The sequence below is a fragment of the Mixophyes fleayi genome, chromosome 1, assembly GCF_038048845.1.
Source record: "Mixophyes fleayi isolate aMixFle1 chromosome 1, aMixFle1.hap1, whole genome shotgun sequence".
NCBI classification, from domain to species: domain Eukaryota; kingdom Metazoa; phylum Chordata; class Amphibia; order Anura; family Limnodynastidae; genus Mixophyes; species Mixophyes fleayi.
The window spans coordinates 272,569,620-272,595,099 of NC_134402.1; the positions used below are offsets into that span (position 1 = coordinate 272,569,620).

Here is a 25,480-nt window from a genome sequence, read left to right on the forward strand (position 1 = left end):
AAAAATCCTCTCTAGTTATTATACTATAATCACTTTTTGTATTGTTTCGATGCAATATCAATAAAGTGCATTTATGCCAGGCATTGTATATCAGGGTGCCCTGACCAGGCCTGCAGTACCTGACATATACATCACTGTGACCCCAAATTGTGACCTGTTTTGCTAATTACACCACTATGTTAGTTAAGGGATACCAGCTTATAATGGGCCAAAGAGAATAATATATAATGTCCCATTAGTATTACAAGTAGAATTATGTAGCAGGGAGATAAGGTCCATGATGCTCCAGGACCAGGTGACTTTTATTCACTGGTCAGCGTCCCTTGAAATAATAAAAAAAATCCCCCTTAACTTACCTTTTAATCGGCTTATTCTCCTGTCCTCTTCTCTTCTTTTCTCCAATTCTGTGCTTCTGATTGTTCTTCTCGCGCGGGTGTCTCCTCTGTGCTGCGCTCCACAATGGATGTTGGGTGTGATGACATCACGCCCGACATTCACTGCAAACACCGCATGGAGGAGGAGACCAGGGAGGGAGCCGGAGCGCCAGCTGACGTGACCGCGTGACCGCAAGGTAAGTATTTTCTTTTCATTTTTTTGCAGGATTTTTCTTTCCATTAACAGTGCTGCCCCCTTGCCACAACCAAAACTCCTTCTGGGCCACATTCACAGGCGGGCTGGGCCGCATGCGGCCCGTAAGCCGCGGGTTGGACAACCCTGGTGTAGATGATATATAAATTCATATCCAGGCAAGACTGGAAACCAGCACTCCGTATAAAAATAAACTTTATTATTACTTTTAACGTCCAAAATTAAGCAGTTCCATTATACCAGCCATAGCAGCAAGTCAAATAAAGACAATTCAACAGCAAATAAAAAAAAAGACAGGTAAGCAGCATAATTATTTCACAATATACTAATCTTGTGCTGGCATTGATGGAACAAAGGTCATGATAGTGTATGTCATAAAATACCCAACAGCCGTTTCGGGGCTCCTGTGGCCTTTTTATCAAGGGCTGCCCTTGATATGTATATAAATCCTGGATCCCGGCACACACCTCAATATAAAATTGGTATTTTGCCAAGTTGCCTTCCTCTGCACTCCTATTCCATGTGAGGGCTATGTACAAGGTCCAAATGAGGTGGCACTCAAAGAATTTCTTAAGCAGTATTCTCAGCAATAGGTGTTCATTGTACAAATCCAACATTTCCCCTCCCCTCCAGCCAGGACTTGTCAGCCCCCCATCTACAGTATGAATCCCGCCCCCTAGATTTTCATGGTGCAGGAAGTAGAATACAGAGTTTGGAGTGTACAGCTTCCAATGGAAGAAGGTAAGTGTTTGCTTATTGTAATGAGGGTGGAGGCTGGGTGTTAATTTAATGGTGAGGGTGAGTACTAATCATTTAATAGTGGGTGGGAAATATTCATTTATTGGTGGGGAGCAATTTATTTCATGGTGATGACTATTCAATTTAATAGTGGGGTCATAGTAATGACTGTTAATTTAAGATAATGTGATGGCATTATTTAATTAATGATAAGGTGTTTTGTGGCTTATTAATTTAATGTGGGACTGATTTTAGGGAGAAATGGGGGTTTAATTATTAAATGGGTATACTAATTTAATATTGGTGCTGTTTGGGGGAAAAATGTGTAATTATTAAATGTGATTTTAATGTCAGGGCATTTTGAGGGAAATTAGGTCTATCTATTAATTTTGAATACTATTTATTTAATATCAGGGCTAATTGGGAGAAAATAGGTCTATTTATTAAATGTGTATACTATTAATTTGATGTTGGTCTGGTTTCAGGTAGGGAAGCCCAATTATTAAACGTAGGTGCTATTGATTTAACATCTGGGGTGGTTGGGAGAGGGAGACCTAAATGCACTCACTGCTAGACTCTCTGTATTTTATGTATCTCCCTTTTTACCAAACAGGGTTCCAACATTCCAGAAATCCAGACAACTGAGCTTAAGAGACCAGCAGCCGCAGATAGTGACAGCAACAAAAACAGGTAGGAGAGTACCAACTCATTTGAGACAGTGCTAGGCTGCTCTCCATCTCTTCCCATCCCTTTCAAATGCATGGGCAATGGTAGCCAACTGTCCTGATTCTGGTGGGACAGTCCTGATTTTGTAGGACTATCCTTCTCAGTCAGGACTTTGTCCAGACTGCAACAATAGTTGGGCTGTATGTCCTGCTTCACAATGTCCTATTCATTAAGAGCAAGCAACTTTCCCTACAGTTAGATGCAAGCAGCTCACCCTTAATAAGCAGTACAGTGAAGCAGGACATCCATCCCAACTACCCTTGCATTTGGAACAAAGTCCTGAATGAGTAGGGCAGTCACATAAATTGGGACTGCCCCACCAGAAACAGAACAGTTGGCTACCATTGCCCGTGTATTTGAAGGGGGTGGGAATAGATGGAGAGCAGCCTAGCACTATCTCAAATGCTAGCCCACACCCCTTCCATACCCTCTGGCAGTGTGGAATGGAAAAATCCTGCCTCTGCCCCTGCAATACACACCTATTGCTGAAAATACTGCTTGAGAAAATCCTTGATCGGCACCTCGTTTGGAGGTGCCGATCAAGGCAAATACTGTTGCCTGTGTGACAGCATAGGAGGCATTGCTTCGAGATCTATAAATTTCTATGCCTCTCTATTTTTCACATCTTTTTAATTTGCAGCATTCTGATGTGGAAAAGTCCTTAGTTGTCTAAATAGATTAGAGACACACAGATAACATTGATCATACAGTTAAGCACAAAACTCATGTTATTTGTGCGTATAGTCTGCAGATCATGCCTAATTAAGCTTGTTGTAATGGATTTTGCAATCATCCATCAGTGAAATTCATCCAGTTGGCTTAATTCCATCTCCCAGACAGTGATGTTACCACAACATGGAAAAGCTGGACAAATAAGGTCACACCCCTGATCCACAGTTGACATGCTCATTTCTTGCAGGGTCATAGGTCATAATTCTTTCAGTTCTGAAAACCAGGACTTTAGGGAGGCATGGAGAAGGTTTTGTTACTGGCCAAATTTGACAGAAATCTAGGATAGTCAGACAGGTATATTAGTACTGAGTTTGATGGGACCGGTTGTGTGAGGGGATGTACAAGCCTGTCTCTACATTTCTTGTTGTCCCCCACTAGTGCATAAGCACCCTTAGTGAAAACATCCTATTTAGAACAATCAGTCCTGATGGCTAATGAAAAAAGCAGACTCCAGTACCAGTGGCTAGTGTAAAAGTAGATCCTAGTCATTGTGGCTAGTGATAAAAGCAGAGCCTACTCCATGTGGATAGTGTAAAAGGCCATTCAAAGGATCCCAAATTTGCACATAGGAATGTGAAGAGTGTTAGCAGATCATCGCTTCTTTCATATACTGTCAATAGGCACACACTGGGAAGTTCTTTGTGGTATAACTATTTATAATAAACTATTTAGTTATCAGCATACAGACATGACAGGTCTTACATGAACAACACCATTTACTAGAACATTCCTGTACAACATAGTACATTTCTATGCTACAGAGTGATAACACATTAACACATTTAGTAACAGTGTCACCTGCTCCCTTTCAGTGTAATCACTCAAATAACATTAAGTCTCAGTCTGTTGTAATATCTCAACAAAGAGAACTTCAAGACACTATGTTTTGGGGGAAATAATTTTTCATACCTTCCTATATAAACACACTCCTTCTGGAATTCTCTTCACTTTCCTGTGTGCAGTTTGCAATAGTTTGTGTTATTATATTGGAACTTATGGCAGTATTAATGTCCCTTACTGACACCTATTGTAGCCTGTTTGATATTGCAGTTTTGATGTGTGCACTGTGTTCTGTTCGTAATAGTATAGAAAGCCAACATCTATCCAGGTGACTATTACAAAGCAGACCTGACCTCACCACATGCCCCTCTGCTCTTCTGTGTCGGCCTGAGTGCTATTACTCTGTCCCTGCTGTTATCATTGGTAAGAGAGTTCCTGGTAGTCTTCCCTGTGAATTCTCAGTGTGACTGTTGAACAGACCGAATAACAATCACTCTGTGATGTCTGTATTAAGGTCAGATTTTTAATTCACTGACAGAGGTGGAGTACATAATTATTATTATAATTATTATCGCCACATTTCTCTGCAGCACCATACAGTAAGGAAAATAGGACATAATAAAACAGGGACAGACAAGGTAGACAAATATAATGTAGAATAATAATAATAAAAAGTCACCATGAAGCCACCTATCCTTTCTTGCTGCCATAGGCCCAGGGCCGGATTAACCCGAGGTCTAACTGGGCTATAGCTCAGGGGCCTCGGGCATCCAGGGGGCCCTTCAAAGTCCGCAGCAGCATTATTGATCGGTCCGGGGGCGGGGGCGCCCCCAGCCCGATCAATGCTGCTGAGCACTGTCAGTCCAGTCCTCCGTCCCTGGCGCTCAGTACTCTGCTTACTGAGGAGATCTCGCGAGGGAACTCTCGCGAGATCTCCTCAGTAAAGAGCATACAGCGCGCCGGGGACGGAGGACTGGACTGACAGGTAAGCGCTTTGGGGGGGCCCTCACGGGGGATGGGGGCGGCGGGCGGCTCACAATGGGGGCCTCACGGGGGAATGAAGGCGCCCTTAGCCCAGGGGCCTCCATTCCCTTAATCCGGCCCTGCATAGGCCAGATACTTTGTGGTCTGTCCACAAATCCAGACCACATTTTGAAGGACGAAAATAATACAGTATATATCGCCACTCACCTAATTCCTATGTAAATACTGAAATGTGTTGCTAACAGTTCTACAGTATGCAACTTAGATTATAGAACATGCCAATCATTTATGTAAACCATAGTGTTTTTGGAGAATAGGAGACTTTTCTTTATTTTTCTCTTTGCAGCCAAAATTTAGGTTGCATTGTTTGTAAAATAATTGCTATGAATTTGCAATTACATTTTGTGGTGTTCAAAACAGTTGATGGAATAAGGTTTGTAAGGGTAATGTTTTGGAATAATAATAATAAGAATAACAATTATACAGATTAATGAAGTTGAATGACCTGCAATTTTTTTTATTTTTTTTTGAGCAGCAAACCCTTGTCCTGTGCCATTTGTGATCCCAGATAATGCAGTCCTTACAGAAACCGAGTTTTATGTTGGCCAGAAATTGTCTATCGGGTGTCGAAAGGGCCATCGTCTCATAACCCCGACCATTATAACATGCAATCCTGATTTAACCTGGACAGAAACAAATGCCAAATGTGAAAGTAAGTAATAAAGTTGTTAACCTAAAACTTTTGTCCCAGTGCAATATATAGAGATAGAGATAGATAGATTATATATATAATATATCTATATATATATATATATATATATATATATATATATATATAATCTCAATATATATAGATAAATATATATTGACATAAAAACAAAATTTAATTATTTTAACTTGTTTTTATCCTGTCTCATTAGCACATGTTTTGTAAAGTAGCTTTTGGTACTAGTAAATCATTATTTCAGCAGTGAGAAATAGTTATTTTGAAAACAGTATATGTTTTGAAGCTTTTTCTTACTTTTTAATTTAAATTTTCAAAAAATCTAAAATATAATCCACATAACTAATTATAATAGTAACCAGTAGCCAATTATAATATAACCAGGATAATAGCTGAAACTCACATTTAAATGTACAATAATCAATGCTGTTACTATTAATAATATAATAACATTAGTTATCATGATGATTACTTTTATAATTATTTAACATTGAGGTTATTTTGGAAAATGATATATGTTTTGCAGTTAATACTTTGGTTCTGTCAGCTTTCTTTAACAGCCAGTCTCAAGCTCCACTCAAGTTCAGAATTCTCCAGACTCCTTACCTTTGGAAATATATGAGTAGGTAGCATAGGGAGAAGAAAGAGGGCTCGTCAAATGCCTAAATTGCCACATGAGCAGGGGCGGATCTAGAAAAATGCTGTACCCGGGGCGATTTAGGGGGGGGGGGCTGCTCTGATTGTGTTTTAAACACAGTCAGGGCAGCACACTGCCCCTGCCTGTCACGGCTGGACGGACCTGCACATACTGTGCAGCCGTCGGCAGCAAGTTACTGCAGATTAAATGCAAAAAATACAACTATGAACAGAATGCAGGGGCGGATCTAGACATTTCTCTTACATTGTTCCCAAATATATATATATATATATATATAAGGGGGGACCCTGTCCATCACACTGTGCCCCATTCATCACACTGTGCCCCTCATCACAACATTCTTACCTTCCTATGATCTTCCTTTTTCTTCTGTCTTCTTTTCTGTTAGCTGCTTCTCTCAGAGCATCTCCTCACTGACAGCACTGGGATGTGATGATAGCTGTCACACCCGACAGTCAGTGAGGAGGAGGGCAGAGGGCGCAGGGACAGAGGTACTGTGCCATTGCACTGGAAGTGCCCCTGACAGAATGACTTACAGTATGCCCTGTTTTCCTTACCTGTAATGAAAAAAACATGTATGCTTAGAAATACATCCACAGAGCTGCAGATATATGTGTGTTTATTGAGTTGAATAGATCTTTAGACACATGCAACTTGTTCCCTAGCATACAAAACAAAAAAAGACAGTGGACAGTGTTGATCCTTAACACTGCATATCTGTGTATCTAGCAAAATAAAAACATTAAGTATCAGTTCATATTTTGATCAAAACATTTACGCTTGCATACCAGCATCAAGGGCACCTCATTATATGCAGGTCCTACACCGACCTGTATGCTTTAAACACCATTAAAATGCAGTTAAAATCAGATGCACTCACTTCCCAGGTATAGGGGTTTACATCTAACAAAAGCTGGCTTGTGAGCCACACCCAAATGTGCCTTATATAGGCTTGATGGACAACTGCTATGACAATAAGGCAATATTTTGTAGCAAAACCAAAGAAAAACAAGTCCGTGATCGGTATATCCCATATTATATATGCCACCAGCTGCTTGGCAATATAAATGCCCATATATGTAAACAAAACAAAAAAGACAGTAGACAGTGCCGATCCTTAACACTGCATATATAGCAAAATGACACTGACCTATAAAAATGCAGTTAAAAGCAGATGCACTCACCTCCCAGATATAGGGGTTTACATCTAGCAGGGTTGGCGCTCGGTATATCCCATTTTATATATGGTACCATATTCTCTAGTATATAAATTGGTCTATCACAAGAATACGGCTGTTATCACCATCAACACAGAAAAACACTGGAAAGGCGTATCTTAAGGATACATCCAAGCAATTGACTGTTTCTCAAAAGGAAGTCGTTGACTTGCGTCTCCATGTCCTTACTATGCTTTAGAACAGAAAAAAAAGTGTGTATTTTTCCTTTAAAAATATGATTTAAATGTTTTTTTTATTCCTCAGAAATTTCATGTGGTCCTCCTATTCATGTACAAAATGCAATAGTCCGGGGACTGTTTCATCACTATGGAGACATCGTCACATATTCATGTTACAGTGGGTACATGTTAGATGGATCATTTAGGAGTGTTTGCCTGGAAAATCAAACATGGACTACACCTCCATCCTGCAAAGGTATGCCATACTGTGCTTTGTACTAGCAATACTGCAGTTGTGGGATGTTTGTAAGATTTAAATTTGTATAAACCTAGGCATGTCCAGTATTACTTTTGTAAAACCGACCATTACTGCTCTAAGAGATATGCTTTCATAATGGACATAGCTTCAAGCAGGAATTTGGTCAATTACAGCTGCTATTAGGGACTGTTATTTTCTTCAGTTGTTCTATTTATCAGAGTTGTATGATCATGCTATAACCTTCAGTACCTGTATGCTATACTAGTGCAGCACAGCTTCTAGAGCTCAGTTTATAGAATTTGTTAGACTTTAAATGGGGTTTGCTCCTCACCTATGTCTGCCTAACTCAAATGGAGATATTACTTTCCTGATGTGTTTACTTCCATTGATAGAACTTGTTTTTGAGATGCTAGTCTGATCTTACGTTTCATAAAATGAGCAGATTATTAAAATGATCTTGCTGTAGTAGCTGACTCCATCATAAAGTGCCCTCTGTCCCATGTGACTTTGAGGGTACAGTCATGCATGGCTTGTGGAAGTGTGCCCAACTCATTATTTATTTCCTGCGTGTGAAATAAAAAAAATATTTTATATAGATTAATGACAAAACATTAAAAAAAAAAGTTTTGTTTGTCTTTTTTTCTCCCAGTAAAATACATTTATTTGAATGTCAGGAATGCAAGGATAACCAACTGTAAAAATGGATTTTATGCAAATGCATGTTCTAGCATGCATACGCGACTGTCATCCCCAGCAAACTAGTAATTGGCACTTACGCCCGACATGTAGCTGGTGCAAGTGATACAGAAAAATAACATAAAAACATTTACCTTTGAGATGCCCAAAGCTTGAATCAGACAATGCTACGTTCACTCGTGCTTGGCACATCTTTATTCTTTACTCTATATTGACTACCTACAAATACCTAGTCCCTCCCTGTTTCGCCCATAAAACTGTAGGCCAAAGTAAGAGTACTTTGCGCTCGAAGATTAATTGGATGTTGATGCATTCATTGGCATATGGTCCAGTTCTGAGCATGCGCAGAGCGGTTTTACGCAAAATACGGCCCCTATCTGCATTTACATTCCTTAATGAATCAAGCCAACGGAATGGAATACAGGTAGCGAATCTGTGAAATACTGGATAGGACACCAGTAGCTGAACTTATGATACAGTGAATGAGATATTTGTAACTAGGTACCTGGAGCATGGGAATACTAGGCCACTGGAACACAGAGTATGAAGTACAGTCTCTCAAGCACAGTATCTGGAGCAAGCGATTCTGAAGCTCAGGTTAGCACAGTGGTAGCAGACGTCTCTGGAAAGCCGAATTACATAAAGATAACTATGTACTTGGAGCACAGGATTGAGCTAGTCTCTGGAACATAGGGAAACAGTGGCGAAGGCTGCTGAAGAGACATGCAATCCTTTTGGTGGAAATACATAATGCAGCATTAAAGCCTTAAATACAAGAATCAGGACTCCAGTCCTGAAACGTTGCCACTATAGCAGCAGGTGATAACAAAGAAGTAGAGTATCCACAAACAGGGGAGGGCCAGCAAATTTTAGCCCATGGGGCAAGATTTGACTCCGCAGCCTATTTTAAAAGAAAAAAGATGCAGGTGGCACAGGGACCCAGGCCAAGGTAGTCCACTATGAGACCGGCTCAGGGGGCAAATGCCCCCTTGCCCCCCAACCCAGCCAGCGCCTGTCCACAAAGCAACAGGCGTATTTTACTTGTGGATATTGGTTTGGCTTCATACTAATAACATTCCAGCAAGCCTATTCTACAGAAATGATTTGTCACACATTCTGGTGTTTTGTTTATTGCTACTAATAACTTATTAATAGTTTTTATTGCTGAAGTATATTTACATATGTTTCAGAAGATAATATAAAATAGTTAATTATTTTACAAATCATTCAGCAAAAACTCCAATTGCAAATTCATTAAAAATGATAACAGCATCGTATAAAAAAATCTTATTCCCTTTGTATAATAGTATGAGTTCTAAGGAAAAGGAGTTAAATTATTAATATTTGAAGAGTAATTCAATAACATGTATCATAGAGTATGTATAAAACATAATATAAAAGAGTATGCTTCAGTTCTTAGGACCTTTCACACTGTGCAATACACAATGAGGTTCTTATGTCCGACACGGAAGCACAGAAAGTGCTTTTATTTGCTGCACAGTAGAAAATTACCCGTTGTGTAGGGAGGAAGCGTGCTGGCACAGCATAGTGCATTAAGGTTATGTTAACGTTCCTTACATACTATGTAGAGTAGGAAGCAGCCGCAGTATGCCTCTATTCGGCACTGGTGGCACTACAGCAGGGTAACGCTCTGTCCTCAGATCATGGGAAATGCCCTGGTTATAAATATATCTGCATTTGCAATGGGAGCTGTTAGTGGGACTCGTATTGTGGAGTCAATTATGTTTTAATATATTTTACTGAGACCAGGATTTGTCTAGACCTAGGTGAGAAACAAAGAGAGTGTTATAGGCGAGTATTTATTTCAATGAAAGTCTTTTTAAAAACAGTGTGTTTTATTTATATTTTTTCCTGGTGCACTACAGGCCCCAGTGGGTTCTGGGGGCCAGGGTCTGTTGGCACTTGTAGTTCACCAGGTGCCATTATGCCCTGGCAGACATGAGTATGTTGGTGCTGGTAGTACTACAAGCACTAGCATGCCCAACAACTTAGTGAGACTTGGGCATGCTTGGACCTGTAGTGAGCCACAGATAAAAGTAGTCATTTAATCTATTTATTTATTTTTACAATATTACTCCACACGAAGAGCAACAAGGTTGTAGGAAGATTCCAAGTGGTATACAGCACAGGGCTGGTTAATCCCATACTAGGGCTCCCAGCACTAGGACTGGTTTGATTTTGTTATGGGGGGGCGGTACATGCTTTTTTAAAATGTATTTATCTATTTGTCTGGTTTACGGCCCACTTTTAGCATAGGGTATGCTTTAAGTGTATCTTACTAAACGTACGCATTTTGTGTGCTATTCAGAGCCGCACGTGTGACTCTGCATACAAAGTAAACTTTGGGACTCAATTTACTCTTACGTTGTAAGTGTAAATTACATCCATCTCTGCATAAGTCCCAGTATGCTTTATAGTCATGATATTCTAGGAGTACGTTTTTTGTACTTTTCTCCCTAATGTGTAAAATACTTTAATCCCATTTAAATACCAGTTTCTAAACAGCATTTCAGCATCAATATATAACATGCACAAACATATTTAAAATAATGTAGCTTTACAGCTACTGTAGGTCGAAGGTGGTAATTGGGAAGTTTCTTTTTACATCTGTATCCAGTGCAATGGAATCTGTGGTGCCTTATAAATAAATAAATAAAATAATAATAATAGGGAAAAAATAATTAACTTTTACTTAAACATTTAATGAACACACAGAAAACAAACATTATGTAATTGAATTTGTTAGCTGGTTTATGTTCATAGTTTAAATGTGTATACAATATTGTATATGTATATATACATATATTGGGAAAAATGTACCAGTGCTGCAATATATAAGGATAATAGAAGTTACAGTACTTTGTAGTGCTGTGAACTTTAAAAGAGGTCACAAAATTTTAAGGTGACTTCTAATATTATATAGAAAGGGTTACAATATTTCTTATACTACCCATTTATACATCATTTTTGCCTACTCTAACGGAATGTCAGGGAGACTGAACAGGCTAAGATCCTGGACAAGGGCAGTCTCCTGTGTATCACTGTCTGGTTTTCCAGGAGACTCTTTGAATATAGGAGAGCCAGGAAGGTAGACCATACTTGCCAACTTTTCCTCGTTGGCTTCAGGGAGATCCCGGGGAGGTGGGCGTACCGGGGCGAGGCTTTATGAATCGCATCATTCTGGCCTAGCCCGCTAAACGATTGTCACAATTTTGGCCAATTACAGCAGGGGCGGGGCTAAGATGACGCAATATTTGCACCATTAAGCCCCCCCCGCCACTTATCTATTGTGGGAGCGAGAACTGCGAGGTTGCCCTGCTCTCCTGGGAAGTCTCCCAGAAATGCGGGAGTCACCCAGACATTCCGGGAGAGTAGGCAACTATGTATTAAAGAAAAGCAGCTAATGAATCTCTAGAGACTGAAGTGTCTCTTATATTTCTGTCTCCATTACTGGTCATTACTGTCAGTCTTTGATTAATTCTTGGTCTCCATGAAAATGGCCACCTCCATAGGCATCAATACATGGACATAGGACACAATTTCTGAACAGTGTCATCATGTCACAGATGGCGATGCCAACCACGTCTTGTACTGGCTCAGCATCAGGGAGAATGCCAGACTCTTCAGGGGGTGAGCGAGATCACCCCTATTTCAGAGAGTCTCCCTGACATTCAGGGAGAGTTGGCAAGTATGAGGTAGATTCATGCTGTGCCTCTTGAACTGCTGGTTCTTGCGTGTGTGGGCATGATAAACATACAAGTGAGTCCGGATTAGCAAAGGAGCACTAGCCTTTATGTTCATATATCCGGAAACACTAAGAAGAATGGCCAGAACAGGACACACCCTCTTTAGTGGCATTAGGTGTTACTTGAACAATCTCCCTGGATTTTTTTTTTAAATGTTAGAAAGTGTGATTTACATATATTACACAGTCAGTGATTGATATTGTCAATTCCAACTAGAGATGTTCACTGACCAGTTTCTAGCTTTGGTTTTGGATCTGGATTAACTTCGTGTTTTGATTTTGGCAAAACCGCCCTTGCGTGTTTTGGTTTTGGATCCCTATTTTTTTTTTCTAAAATCCCTATTTATTTTTTTTGCTAAAATTAATCATTTTGCTTTTTTTCCCCTACATTATTATTAACCTCAATAACACTAATTTCAAGTCATTTGCAGTCAATTTTGACCATCTCACAGGTCACAATATTATTGAAAGTGTATGAAAAACAAAGACTGCAGCGACCTGGCTGGATACTAAGCGACAGAGCAATGATACAAACACACGGCAGTTTATAGCACATCTAGGAAACATTGCCACACCGCAGTGGCAGAAAAGAAAAGTGGTGCAAGATGGACTTGTCCTTGGATCATGAAATCAGTTATGGTTTATTTGATTGCTCCACCCATTCCTTGGATAACTGGGGTAATTCTACAGCTAACACATGGCGACGAGCGACGACCTTCCCCCGGGAATGCGTGCTATAAATATATCTGCATTTGCAATGGGAGCTGTTAGTGGGACTCGTATTATTTTTATATACACATTTTGGATCGCCAAAATGTGGTGATCCAATTTCAAAATTTTGATAACTCTTGGATCCTGGCGAAGCGAGTAAAGTACTTGATCTATGATCTACAAGTCCGACATACTTAGCGCAATTGCTTTGTTTCATATCCTTCTTCAGTTTCTCAAACTGCTTTTCCAAAAGTCTAATTAATGGAATCACTTGACTCAAGGTAGCAGTGTCTGAACTCACTTCACAGGTGACTACTTTGAATGGTTTCAGCACCTTGCACAACACTGAAAGTATTCTCCACGGCGCTTGAGTAAAATACATCCCCGCTCCTTTCACAATGTCATGGTTTGTGAAGTAAGCGTGGATGGCTTTTCACTGTTCCTACATCCGGAGGAACAGTGGGATTTGGATAAAAATAATTCCACACATAAGAGGTGGATTTTTTGCTCTTATACCCAGCCATGACAATGGTCTTCTTCTTATCACGTGCAAGAACTGCTTCCACTGGTGCAGAACTTGCACAAACATCATCCTCATTAGTGCCCTCGTCAGCTACACAAATATCCCCCTCATCCTGTTCCAATTTCAAAGTTGTATCCTCAATTTGTGTATCACCGGCTGCACTTGGGCTGTTCATGCACACATCTGCAGAAATGCTGAAAGGAGCCTTCTTTATGGGTACACTATCAGAAAGGTCAGAATTACACATAGCACTCATGGATAGACTCTCCTCAGGGATTTGTGTCATTTCTGAATCTGAACATACATTTTCCTCTAATGGCTTACTGTTTTCTTCCAGCTCGACTTTTCCACGTAAAAGTATTTAGAACAACACTTTTGGAGTCCAAATTACAAGGTCTTGCTTGGTCATGGCTGACTTTACAGGAAAATGCCTCAGTGACAGTTTCGGAACTAGTACTCATAGAGAAAAGCGAAGGCCTCATTCTTACCTTCCCACTGCATGTGTAGAATGGCATGTTGGCAATTTTATTTTTTCTGTAGATAACTTTGCCTGATTTACAGGTCTTTTTTTCTTGACCAAGGTAAAAGGTGTTTTTTTTTACATTTTTGTTTCCCTGACTTAATAACACTATGCACTTTAACATAGGCTTTAGCAGATGGCGTAGAGGTATTACTATGATCATGACAGGTTCCAGCAGCTGCAAGGTGCTCCTGGTCTTCTGTGTACTGCTGTGAATCCATTTTGATAACACAGTACATTGTGACTGCAGATTTAGAAGACCAGCACTATTATTTCTATTTCAGCAATGACAATTAGCAATGGAGCTCTCCTAAATGTCACTGGAGATTTTGAAGAACACTGCTACCCCTCCTCTTTCTTTTCTACCTATGGCGCTGCCCAACTGCACTAGAGACTGCCAAGAACTGTGCTACCCCTTCTGTGTCCCTATGTGAAATGGTGCTGGATTACCGGGGAGGGTGGTACTTATAGAATCCAAAACTCACGAGATCCGACGACGTAACAATGACATTTTGCCTTGTTTTCAATTACGAAGGTGAACCGGCTCGGTATTCTGATCTGCTAAGTTTGGGTGTGTTCGGTTCTCAGGGCAACCAAGCCTGAGCATCTCTTATTCCAACGTATGCTATCCATGGATTGCAGCCGAGCTATACACATCAAAGTAATTATTATTTAATGCATGCATTGATTAATTAATTGGAGAACAGAAAGAACACAACACCATCTCTTGTGTGTATAGAAACTATTCTGTTTATTACAATCAAGATTATACATTCTTATAGCACTCAGAATATTTTTCTAGCATGCAAAAAGATATAACACCTGGCTTCAAATGTCTAAAATAATTGGAGCAATAAATCTGTCATGATTTTAGCCTTGTTAAGTGAATTTCAAAACATTACGAATTACAATGTTATCTACAATAAATTATTTCTTACCAGCGGTTCACTTATTTACTATTAACATGTTCCACACATCTCCTGGAACATTGCCACATGCTCATTATTTTTCTTAAGACTTATACATTATATTTGAAGCAATCATAAAGGCACAATACACATTATTCAATGACTTCTGTATTATATTGGAAGCAATCATAGAGGCACAATACACATTATTCAATGACTTCTGTATTATATTGGAAGCAATCATAGAGGCACAATACACATTATTCAATGACTTCTGTATTATATTGGAAACAATCATAGAGGCACAATACACATTATTAAATTATTGATATATTCTAATTTCTCAATATATACTCATGTATTCACTTGCTGGGAAGTGGGACTGTTAAGTGTGTGTGTGTGTGTGTGTGTGTGTGTGTGTGTGTGTGTCTAGTTTGGTAACGGGCATCCAGAGTAGCATAAAGTTTCAGTAATATGAAATATTCAGTGGATACCTGGCACACCTTTATTTACTTCCTGGTAGAAAGTCATACTGCTGCCAGCTGTAATCATAACACTCACATTGCCAGTGGATTGATGCAGACTTTAGCTTTGGGACTGCATCTTCATAAATCATTTTGACATCATCTCATGGCTGCAAATATTAAAAAAATCTTTTTATTCTCACTTGCATTAAAGTTGTAATATATTAAAGTTGTGCACACTTTTCTAAGACATACAATTGCAAAAAAAGTCCATGTGTAACACATTTTTCCAGGAACTTCCAGACACACACTCTAATGTACCTAAACAGCTAGTGTTTAACAACAATCATGCTATATGTTCCATAACTTTGCAGTGCTGGAACTTCATTGATTTAAATTATACTTGATTATAAATATAAATCTACAACATACATGCCAACTTTCAAAACTTCTCACCTGGGAGATTCCAGGGGAGAAGTCACGTGACAGGGGGTAGGTGGTGGCGGGAGGATGTCGTCCACCATAGCCCCGCCCCCACTATAAAATGCTGAAATTCACGGCATTGAATAGTGGAGGTGGGGCTTAATGACACTTTTAAGCCCCGCCCATGCCATTCAATGCGGTGAATTTCGACGAATCCGGGAGGTTTGCCTACTCTTCCGGGAGTCCGGGAGGACTGCCCGAAATTTGGGAGCCTCCCGGGAATTCCGGAAGAGTAGGCAAGTATGATCTATATTTGACAGGCAATCAGTTTCTTAGTTAATAGAAATGCTCTGTATATTTTAGTGCATCACTAGCTGACAAACATTGCTTTGTCATTTGAGCTTTTTTTCTTGTCCTTTATCCCGTTCGCCATTACAGCTTCTGTCACTCCTGTGCTTAGCACTTTAGGGCTCATCACATATTTATATTAGCAGGCAATGAATAAACAATATTACCTCATTTGAAAGAGGGTACTTGTTGATGCCAATTTACTCTACATGATGCATATTGTGTAATATTCTATATTTAATGTGTGCATAGCGTTTCAACATTTTTTTTTAAAATATATTTTTATTTAGATTTTTGTCAAAAATACAAAAAATACAAAAAGTAAAAAATACAAAAGTACAGCATATGTTATGCTCAAACAATTCATAACAGTATTAACAACAAGAGTTTGTAAAACAGGTGAGGTATAGAACTCAGAGCCACCACCAACGTAGTGGTCCTCAAGATTAGTAATATGCAGGTAAACGGAAGTCAAAAGAGATATGGTTATGAGATATCCGGAGTACCATAAGGGGGAAAATGGAGAGTGGGAGAGGGGGAGGCAATAGTGGAAGTGGAAAGCAGAGGGGAGACAGTTTGGGGGGGGGGGGCATGTTAGTAAGGGCAAGAACAAAGAAGAAGAAGGAAGGGGAAGCAGGTCCTAGCAAGACTCAGCGCAAACAATTACTAAGGTATCGTTGTTTTCAGTGTTTCAACATTTTTATCTCTTGCACCTTACATTAAATATTTTTTGTTGTTTAATTTATCTAATGTGCTTGCTTTAGTTGGTGGCATTGCAGATCATTTTTTTTGCAGCTGCTGCAATGTTCTACATTTTACACAGTCGCTGAATGTCAAAAATGCTCATTAAAAACCCTCACACACAAATACCCTTTTTTAAATATAGATTTCACTGAATGACCCTTCCAAAATGGACAAACATTTAAAGAGATTAGAATATATTAATATATAGCATTTTTTGGGGGTATGCAGCTGCGTGTTGACCCTCACAAACACTCTTTTTTAGATATAGATTTCACTGAATGATCCTTTTAAAGTATTGAAAAATAGAAAATAGAAAAGATTAGAATATATAGCGTTTTTTTAGGGTGTGCAGCTGACTTTGACAAACACCTATTTTTTAAATCTAGATTTCACAGAATGACCCTTCCAAAATGAACAAACATTGAAAAATAGTACAGATTAGAATATATAGCATTTTTTGGGGGGCGTGCAGCTGCGGCTGAACCTCACACGCAAACACCCAGTTCTTTTCAAAATGATATCAGATGTCAGACTGCTACACACAAGATTACTTTCACTAGAAAAAGTTAACATTTTAAAAGAAATAAATGTGTTTGTGGTTTGGATTCTGCTGCTACTGGCTTCCTCCACTAAATATACTACTTGGTACAGAATGATATTTAACTCAGTCTATATACTAGTACTATTATATGTGCATTGCATTACCCATACTTGCCAACTCTCCTGGAATGTCCAGGAGACTCCTGAAATTTGGGTCAGTCTCACGGACTCCCGGGAGAGCAAATCTCCTGCATCCCGCAATTGCGGGGCCAAAATGATGTGATTCACCACGCCACGCCCCCTCCTGCCCTCTAGACACAAACAAGGCATGTAATATGCGAGGTCCATGGTACATAAACAAATTCAGCAATATCCATGTTTTCACCAGAAACTGAGGGTGTAAATTAGACCTTTCTTGACAAAATGACAACTTTTAAGCTTGCCACACACTAGGGAGCCTTCAAATTGGCACAAGACCCTGGTGATAAGAGCAGTGTCCAATATGGCTGTACACTTTTGCCCTGATACTGAGTAGGATGCTTTTGCATTAAAAAACAAAGATGCAAAATGTGTTCGCACAAAAACATGCATATTCAGGTATATGATGAGTGGCATGGATCTCAAGAGCCATGTGGGAAAAATAAAAAGCCCTATGGTGCTGTGAACATTGTGGAGCCGCGACACTATTGACTGGCCGGTCATCTTCTAATCAAGTAAGGAGCAGCATTCCTCTGATTGATCAGAATGGGGGGAAGCTGCTTTGTATTGGTTAGTAGTGTTGAGACCCTGTGAGGGGTATATCCACTATGAATTACATTGCTACAATGTCATTTATTGAATGTTCTCAGCATCCATCGGGGCTTTTTTTTTTCCAAACTCTTTGAGATGCCCAGAGCTTGATTAGAACTTAGCTGCGTGCGATTGAGTTTGGCATGTCCTTACTGTAAATTGACTACGACCAAACGCCCCTTCCCCACTCGGTTCACTCTCCGAAATCGGAGGCTTTCGTAAGTGTTCTTTTGCCTATGAAGACCGAACAGGCATGACTGCATTTACTGGCATATGCTCCGATTCTGGGCATACACAATTTGATTTTGTGATTGCGCTCAAAAGCATATCTTGATAAATCAGGCTCACTGAATGGAATGGGACTATACGTATATTGTCAGAGGAGTTTTACTGTATACAAGCCAATCAGGATATACACTGTATATTGGTGATTAAAGCTGTATATTGTGTACCAGTAATTGGATTATACTGCATATGGTTCAGTTAGTCAAACTGTAGGATGGGTAGTGCAGTTAATATATTGTATGCTGGTGAAGGCACTATTTTGTATACTGGACTTGAGGGGAATGATCATGTACTATATACAAATATATCAACTTGCTAAATATTGACATTACATGACCTAACTAAAAGGTGCGTGGCATGGTGAAAAGCAGTGCCGTAACTAGCCATTTTAGTGTCCTGGGCGAGACAGGGAACCGGCGCCCCCCATCTAAGTGGGAGTGTCAATTGTCGGGTGGGTGTGGTCAACCTACTGTGGGGGCGTGGCTAGCACTTTACAAGTTCTAGACCGCACTGAAACCCCCTCCCTCTCCATTATTCTTGGTCTGGCTTTGTAAGGATCTTTATGTAATAAGCCTCCATAGAATCAAAGTACTTTAAATGCAGCTATCACATGCTAGCTGTATAAAAAAATTAATTGGTTATTGAAATAAAACTCACTGAAACAAATTAAAACATAAATGTAATGGTACCATCTGTATCACACTGCCCCTTCATCCCACTGTGCTCTCCATAACAGTTTCTCCTTTATCACACCGTGCCATGGAGCCATCTCTATCATTGTGCCCCCTTGTCACCATCACACTAAATATATATATATATATATAACACAAAACAAATGGGAAGGGGCGCCAAATAGTATAATACTGTATATAAAAATACAGAAAGGTGTACCAAAAGTCAGAATCTTAACCACTAAATAGGTATAGACACTCAGGTAATAATAGTGGATCAACAGGAAGAAGGAAATGAGGAACCACTCTAGAACACCAGCGCCGTGCCAATATAATATGCGTACCAGATAAAAGATCTTTAAAGCTTATCTGTAGGTATAACCGGTATCTTCACCAATCAAGTTGAGCCTTATTACCCCATGGGAATAGCAGATGCTTCATACAATGTTGAAAGGTTCCGGAACTGGCACCTCATATATACTCAGTAGTATTCAGGATAATGGAGAGGAAGAAACTCACATAGTGTAATGCTGTATAGCAATACATTTATTACATAAATAATGTGGATGTGCACTTACATAAAAAATATATATATATATACACACACATGTACACACACACATACAATATAAAGAGCCTCCTGTTGTCCGCCATACCTTACAGAGAGCATTCCTGTGACCGCCATACCTTACAGAGAACATTCCTGTGACCGCCATACTATACAGAGAGCATTCCTGTGACCGCCATACTATACAGAGAGCATTCCTATGACCACCATACTATACAGAGAGCATTCCTGTGACCGCCATACTATACAGAGAGAATTCCTATGATCACCATACAATACAGAGAGCATTCCTGTGACCACCATACTATACAGAGAGCATTCCTGTGACCGCCATACCTTACAGAGAGCATTCCTGTGACCGCCATACCTTACAGAGAGCATTCCTGTGACCTCCATACCATACAGAGAGCATTCCTGTGACCTCCATACTATACAGAGAGCATTCCTGTGACCTCCATACTATACAGAGAGCATTCCTGTGACCACCATACTATACAGAGAGCATTCCTATGACCACCATACTATACAGAGAGGATTCCTATGATCACCATACAATACAGAGAGCATTCCTATGACCACCATACTATACAGAGAGCATTCTTGTGACTGCAATACAGATAAATACCTCACCTGAAATTAATAGACCCCACCATTAAATTAAAAAGCCCCATCAATAAATTAAATTGACCCACCAGCACCCCACAAATAAACTAGTACCCATTAAATAATTAGCCCCGCCTAAACGTCACCATTAAATTAATAGCCTACCTCCCACCCATGTACTAAGACACCCAACCTCCCTACCCTCATATCACACATTATATTAATACATACCCCCCTTCCCTCACACATTATGGCAGCATACCCCCCCTTCCCTCATAAAGCATAGCAGCATCCCCCCCTCCATAATAGCAAGATGCAGCACACATTCCTCCCCTCCCTAATAGCAGCACACATTCCCCCCTCCCTAATAGCAGCACACATTCCCCCCCTCCCTAATAGCAGCACACATTCCCCCCCTCCCTAATAGCAGCACACATTCCCCCCTCCCTAATAGCAGCACACATTCCCCCCTCCCCCCCTCCATAATTGCAGCTTACATTCCCCCCCTGCCTCCCTCCATAATTTCAGCTTACATTCCCCCCCCCTTGCCTCCATCCATAATTGCAGCTTACATTCCCCCCTCCCCTTGCCTCCATCCATAATTGCAGCTTACATTCCCCCCCCCCTTACCTCCATCCATAATTGCAGCTTACATTCCCCCCCCCTTACCTCCATCCATAATTGCAGCTTACATTCCCCCCCCTTGCCTCCATCCATAATTGCAGCTTACATTCCCCCCCCTTACCTCCATCCATAATTGCAGCTTACATCCCCCCCTCCCCTCCATAATTGCAGCTTACATCTCCTCCATAATTGCAGCTTACATCTCCTCCATAATTGCAGCTTACATCTCCTCCATAATTGCAGCTTACATCCCCCTTCCCCTGCTTTGAAACTTACCTCCTGTCCAGCCGTCGCTGCCTGGCTCCTCTCTGCTTCTCTGCTCCTCTGCTGCCTAGCAACGTCATGACATCAGACGCTGAGGCAGAGGGCAGAGTTCAGAAGGGGGTGGAGCCGGGTGCCGGCCGCCATCTTGGATGCGCCGGGCGGCCGGCAGTCTGAATCTGAGGTCTGTTTAATTTTATTTTTTTTCTTTTCACTGCTCACACAGAAGTCGGTGCGGGCGGCCACTGCGCCCCCTTGGGACTGCGCCTGGGGCGGCGGCACCGCCCGCACCGGCCTCGTTACGGCTCTGGTGAAAAGGGAAGTGGACACCCTAGTGCGTTCTTATTTTGTTGTTCCTAAAATGGGCACAGTGAATCCAATTCTATTATCACTGTGTCATTATCAGTATGGTGAACCTGTATGATTAGTAATAATTCTGCAGCTTCTGTGTTTAAAAGTAGCATATAATACAAATAAAAATATCTGACGAAATAATCTTATTTTGTATTGGTCATTGATTTTGCTCTATGCAGCATTGTACAAACCACTGATAGTGGCACAAATTTCTCTTGATGCCATTTGTGCACTTCAGTCAAAGCAGAAATAGCTGTTTGCCATTGTAAATACCTGATACAAACTCCTAATTTTTGTAATAAAATGTATAGCCATATTAGGCTACACTACTGATTTACAAGTTCACACCACATCTTACTAGCTACTCCAAGTTTATTTACAAATGTAATGTACAAAGAGCAGCTGATATGCACTAAACACGTTTAGTTCTCCACCGAGTGAACATTTAGGTCTACGCCTAAACTTCACTTTCAGGAACTGGAACCCAGGTGTGTACAGAGGTGGAACAAATCTCCAGGGGGCACCACATGTCGATCACTTGGTCACTGAAGGTTAGCCCTGCAGAATGAATGCCACCAATGAAGTGTTGACTAAGTATTAAAATATAATCTTGTTCTTACTGGTGTGGGGCATCATAATAAAATAGTACCAACTTCTGTAGACTTTATCACTCCTCCTGATAAGTTTGGAGGAGTAAGATAATGAATTTGCCCTAGCATAAATCTGGATCCCTATACTGGTTCAACTTGTAAATAAATAAAAACATCCCCTGATCCCACTTGAAGCATAGGTGAGGAGGAATGAGTATTATTAAATTGAGCTTGGAGTGGCGCCTTATCAACTAGTCTTGGAGGGGTGTGATGCCAGGTCAGTGCCTACCTGCACCTCTTGGCACAGTAAGGGTGAGAGCCTGTTAGTATAAAAAATCTATCTGCTGACCCACAGCCTTGTGCTGAAGGCCTTTTCCATCACCCTTGGTGCCAGGCAGCTTATCCCCATGGTGCCAGTTGGAGAGTGAGTGTATACTAAATGAAAACTGTCATAATATCTAGTCATTAGGGTTATAAGGAACCCCATGAATTCTGCTATTATATTATTACTGAATATTGGCTCAAAAGACACAAATTATGCTTCGTTTTGCTCGGATTTCAAATTGGAAAAAAAATATTAAATACATTTCCCTGACCTCAGAGGTGGTTCTGGTTCAACAGGACCAGCCAGGGCTGCTAAAAGTAAAAAGAAATAAACAATTTAAAAAAATGGGCAACATCCAAAATAAAACCTCTTTGGAATGGAATCAGCAATAAACATTGTGATCATCTTCAGCCCCTTGCTGAAAAGCACTAGGGCTGTGGGACAAGGGTAATTAACAAGATTGGGGCCCCTGAAGTTTAAACTTTGATGAGACTCTCTAGACACTCCGGTACCGACAAGGTTCATGGTGGAGATAGATATTTTTTTATCATGGTGATATTATATTAACATTAGTGTATAGAAATTTTTACTTTCTTTTTACTATAACAGCTAGTCAAAAATAATGCTGATATAACATATCATCATGGAAAAGTAAAAAACACATCTGTAATATTTTACCTCTTATAATCCATGCTCCTGGTTTTAGTCTTATCAGCTGTTATGTAAGTAGGGCTTTCTATTTAAGAGTGTTTACTCATATTTGTTAGAATCTTTTTGTAATCATTATCAAATTAATTATTTCAATTCTGTTTTCCAATTTCAAATGCTTTGCTTCTGAATAGATTGTACTGTGAGTTGTAAATTTTAGTATACTTGCATTATATACAAACTGGAACCTTTATTAAATATGATATACTTTGTTAAAATTTTGACATCTGGTGGTGGCATATAAATTAATTGTGTTTATAAATACACTTATGGTGAAGAGGGATTAATTTTGTGCAGTTCATTGGTGGTCTGTTATACGGTCTTTGGGCTCTGTTTTTGCTTCACCATTCCCTAAATCCCCTCATACTCCATATGACTAGGGATGTGCACCGGCGACTTTTGGTGTCTCGTGTTTTGTGTTTTGGATTCGGATTTCCGCGATGTTTTGGGTTCGGATTTGTTTCGCAAAACACCTGCCGAAAGGTTTTGGTTCGGATTTAAGGTTTTGGATGCGGATTTTTTTTGAAAAAAGCATAAAAAGTTCAAAAATCAAGTTTTTGGGCTTATTTTCACTCCTACGCTATTATTAACCTCAATAACATTCAATAACAAGCATTTCCACTAATTTACCATGTATTCTGAACACCTCACAATATAGTTATTAGTCCAAAACGTTGCAACGAGGTATCTTTCTGGACTGCGTAGAGGAGTGGGTCACCACAATATATATTAAAAACCCTGAACTTTTATGATTCGCACCAATAAATGTACCTGGACTGCGTAGAGGAGTGGGTCACCACAATATATATTAAAAACCCTGAACTTTTATGAATCGCACCAATAAATGTACCTGGACTGCGTAGAGGAGTGGGTCACCACAATATATATTAAAAACCCTGAACTTTTATGAATCGCACCAATAAATGTACCTGGACTGCGTAGAGGAGTGGGTCACCACAATATATATTAAAAACCCTGAACTTTTATGAATCGCACCAATAAATGTACCTGGACTGCGTAGAGGAGTGGGTCACCACAATATATATTAAAAACCCTGAACTTTTATGAATCGCACCAATAAATGTACCTGGACTGCGTAGAGGAGTGGGTCACCACAATATATATAATAAGAAAACCATCAACTTGTTTGATTCGCACCAATAAATGTACCTGGACTGCGTAGAGGAGTGGGTCACCACAATATATATTAAAAACCCTGAACTTTTATGAATCGCACCAATAAATGTACCTGGACTGCGTATAGGAGTGGGTCACCACAATATATATTAAAAACCCTGAACTTTTATGAATCGCACCAATAAATGTACCTGGACTGCGTAGAGGAGTGGGTCACCACAATAAATATAATAAGAAAACCATCAACTTGTTTGATTCGCACCAATAAATGTACCTGGACTGCGTAGAGGAGTGGGTCACCACAATATATATAATAAGAAAACCATCAACTTGTTTGATTCGCACCAATAAATGTACCTGGACTGCGTAGAGGAGTGGGTCACCACAATATATATTAAAACCCTGAACTTTTATGAATCGCACCAATAAATGTACCTGGACTGCGTAGAGGAGTGGGTCACCACAATATATATTAAAAACCCTGAACTTTTATGAATCACACCAATAAATGTACCTGGACTGCGTAGAGGAGTGGGTCACCACAATATATATTAAAAACCCTGAACTTTTATGAATCGCACCAATAAATGTACCTGGACTGCGTAGAGGAGTGGGTCACCACAATATATATTAAAAACCCTGAACTTTTATGAATCGCACCAATAAATGTACCTGGACTGCGTAGAGGAGTGGGTCACCACAATATATATTAAAAACCCTGAACTTTTATGAATCGCACCAATAAATGTACCTGGACTGCGTAGAGGAGTGGGTCACCACAATATATATTAAAAACCCTGAACTTTTATGAATCGCACCAATAAATGTACCTGGACTGCGTAGAGGAGTGGGTCACCACAATATATATTAAAAACCCTGAACTTTTATGAATCGCACCAATAAATGTACCTGGACTGCGTAGAGGAGTGGGTCACCACAATATATATTAAAAACCCTGAACTTTTATGAATCGCACCAATAAATGTACCTGGACTGCGTAGAGGAGTGGGTCACCACAATATATATAATAAGAAAACCATCAACTTGTTTGATTCGCACCAATAAATGTACCTGGACTGCGTAGAGGAGTGGGTCACCACAATATATATTAAAAACCCTGAACTTTTATGAATCGCACCAATAAATGTACCTGGACTGCGTAGAGGAGTGGGTCACCACAATATATATTAAAAACCCTGAACTTTTATGAATCGCACCAATAAATGTACCTGGACTGCGTAGAGGAGTGGGTCACCACAATATATATAATAAGAAAACCATCAACTTGTTTGATTCGCACCAATAAATGTACCTGGACTGCGTAGAGGAGTGGGTCA

General features: G+C 40.0%; 1 protein-coding gene across 1 annotated transcript in view; it reads left to right on the forward strand.

Annotated features, from left to right (window-relative positions):
- Positions 1–25,480, forward strand: part of SVEP1 (sushi, von Willebrand factor type A, EGF and pentraxin domain containing 1) — a 291,067-nt gene that overhangs the window by 239,307 nt on the left and 26,280 nt on the right. Inside the window, 2 exon segments of the mRNA XM_075204846.1 lie at positions 5,084–5,260; positions 7,412–7,582. Of these exon segments, the coding sequence (XP_075060947.1) occupies positions 5,084–5,260; positions 7,412–7,582 (348 nt within the window).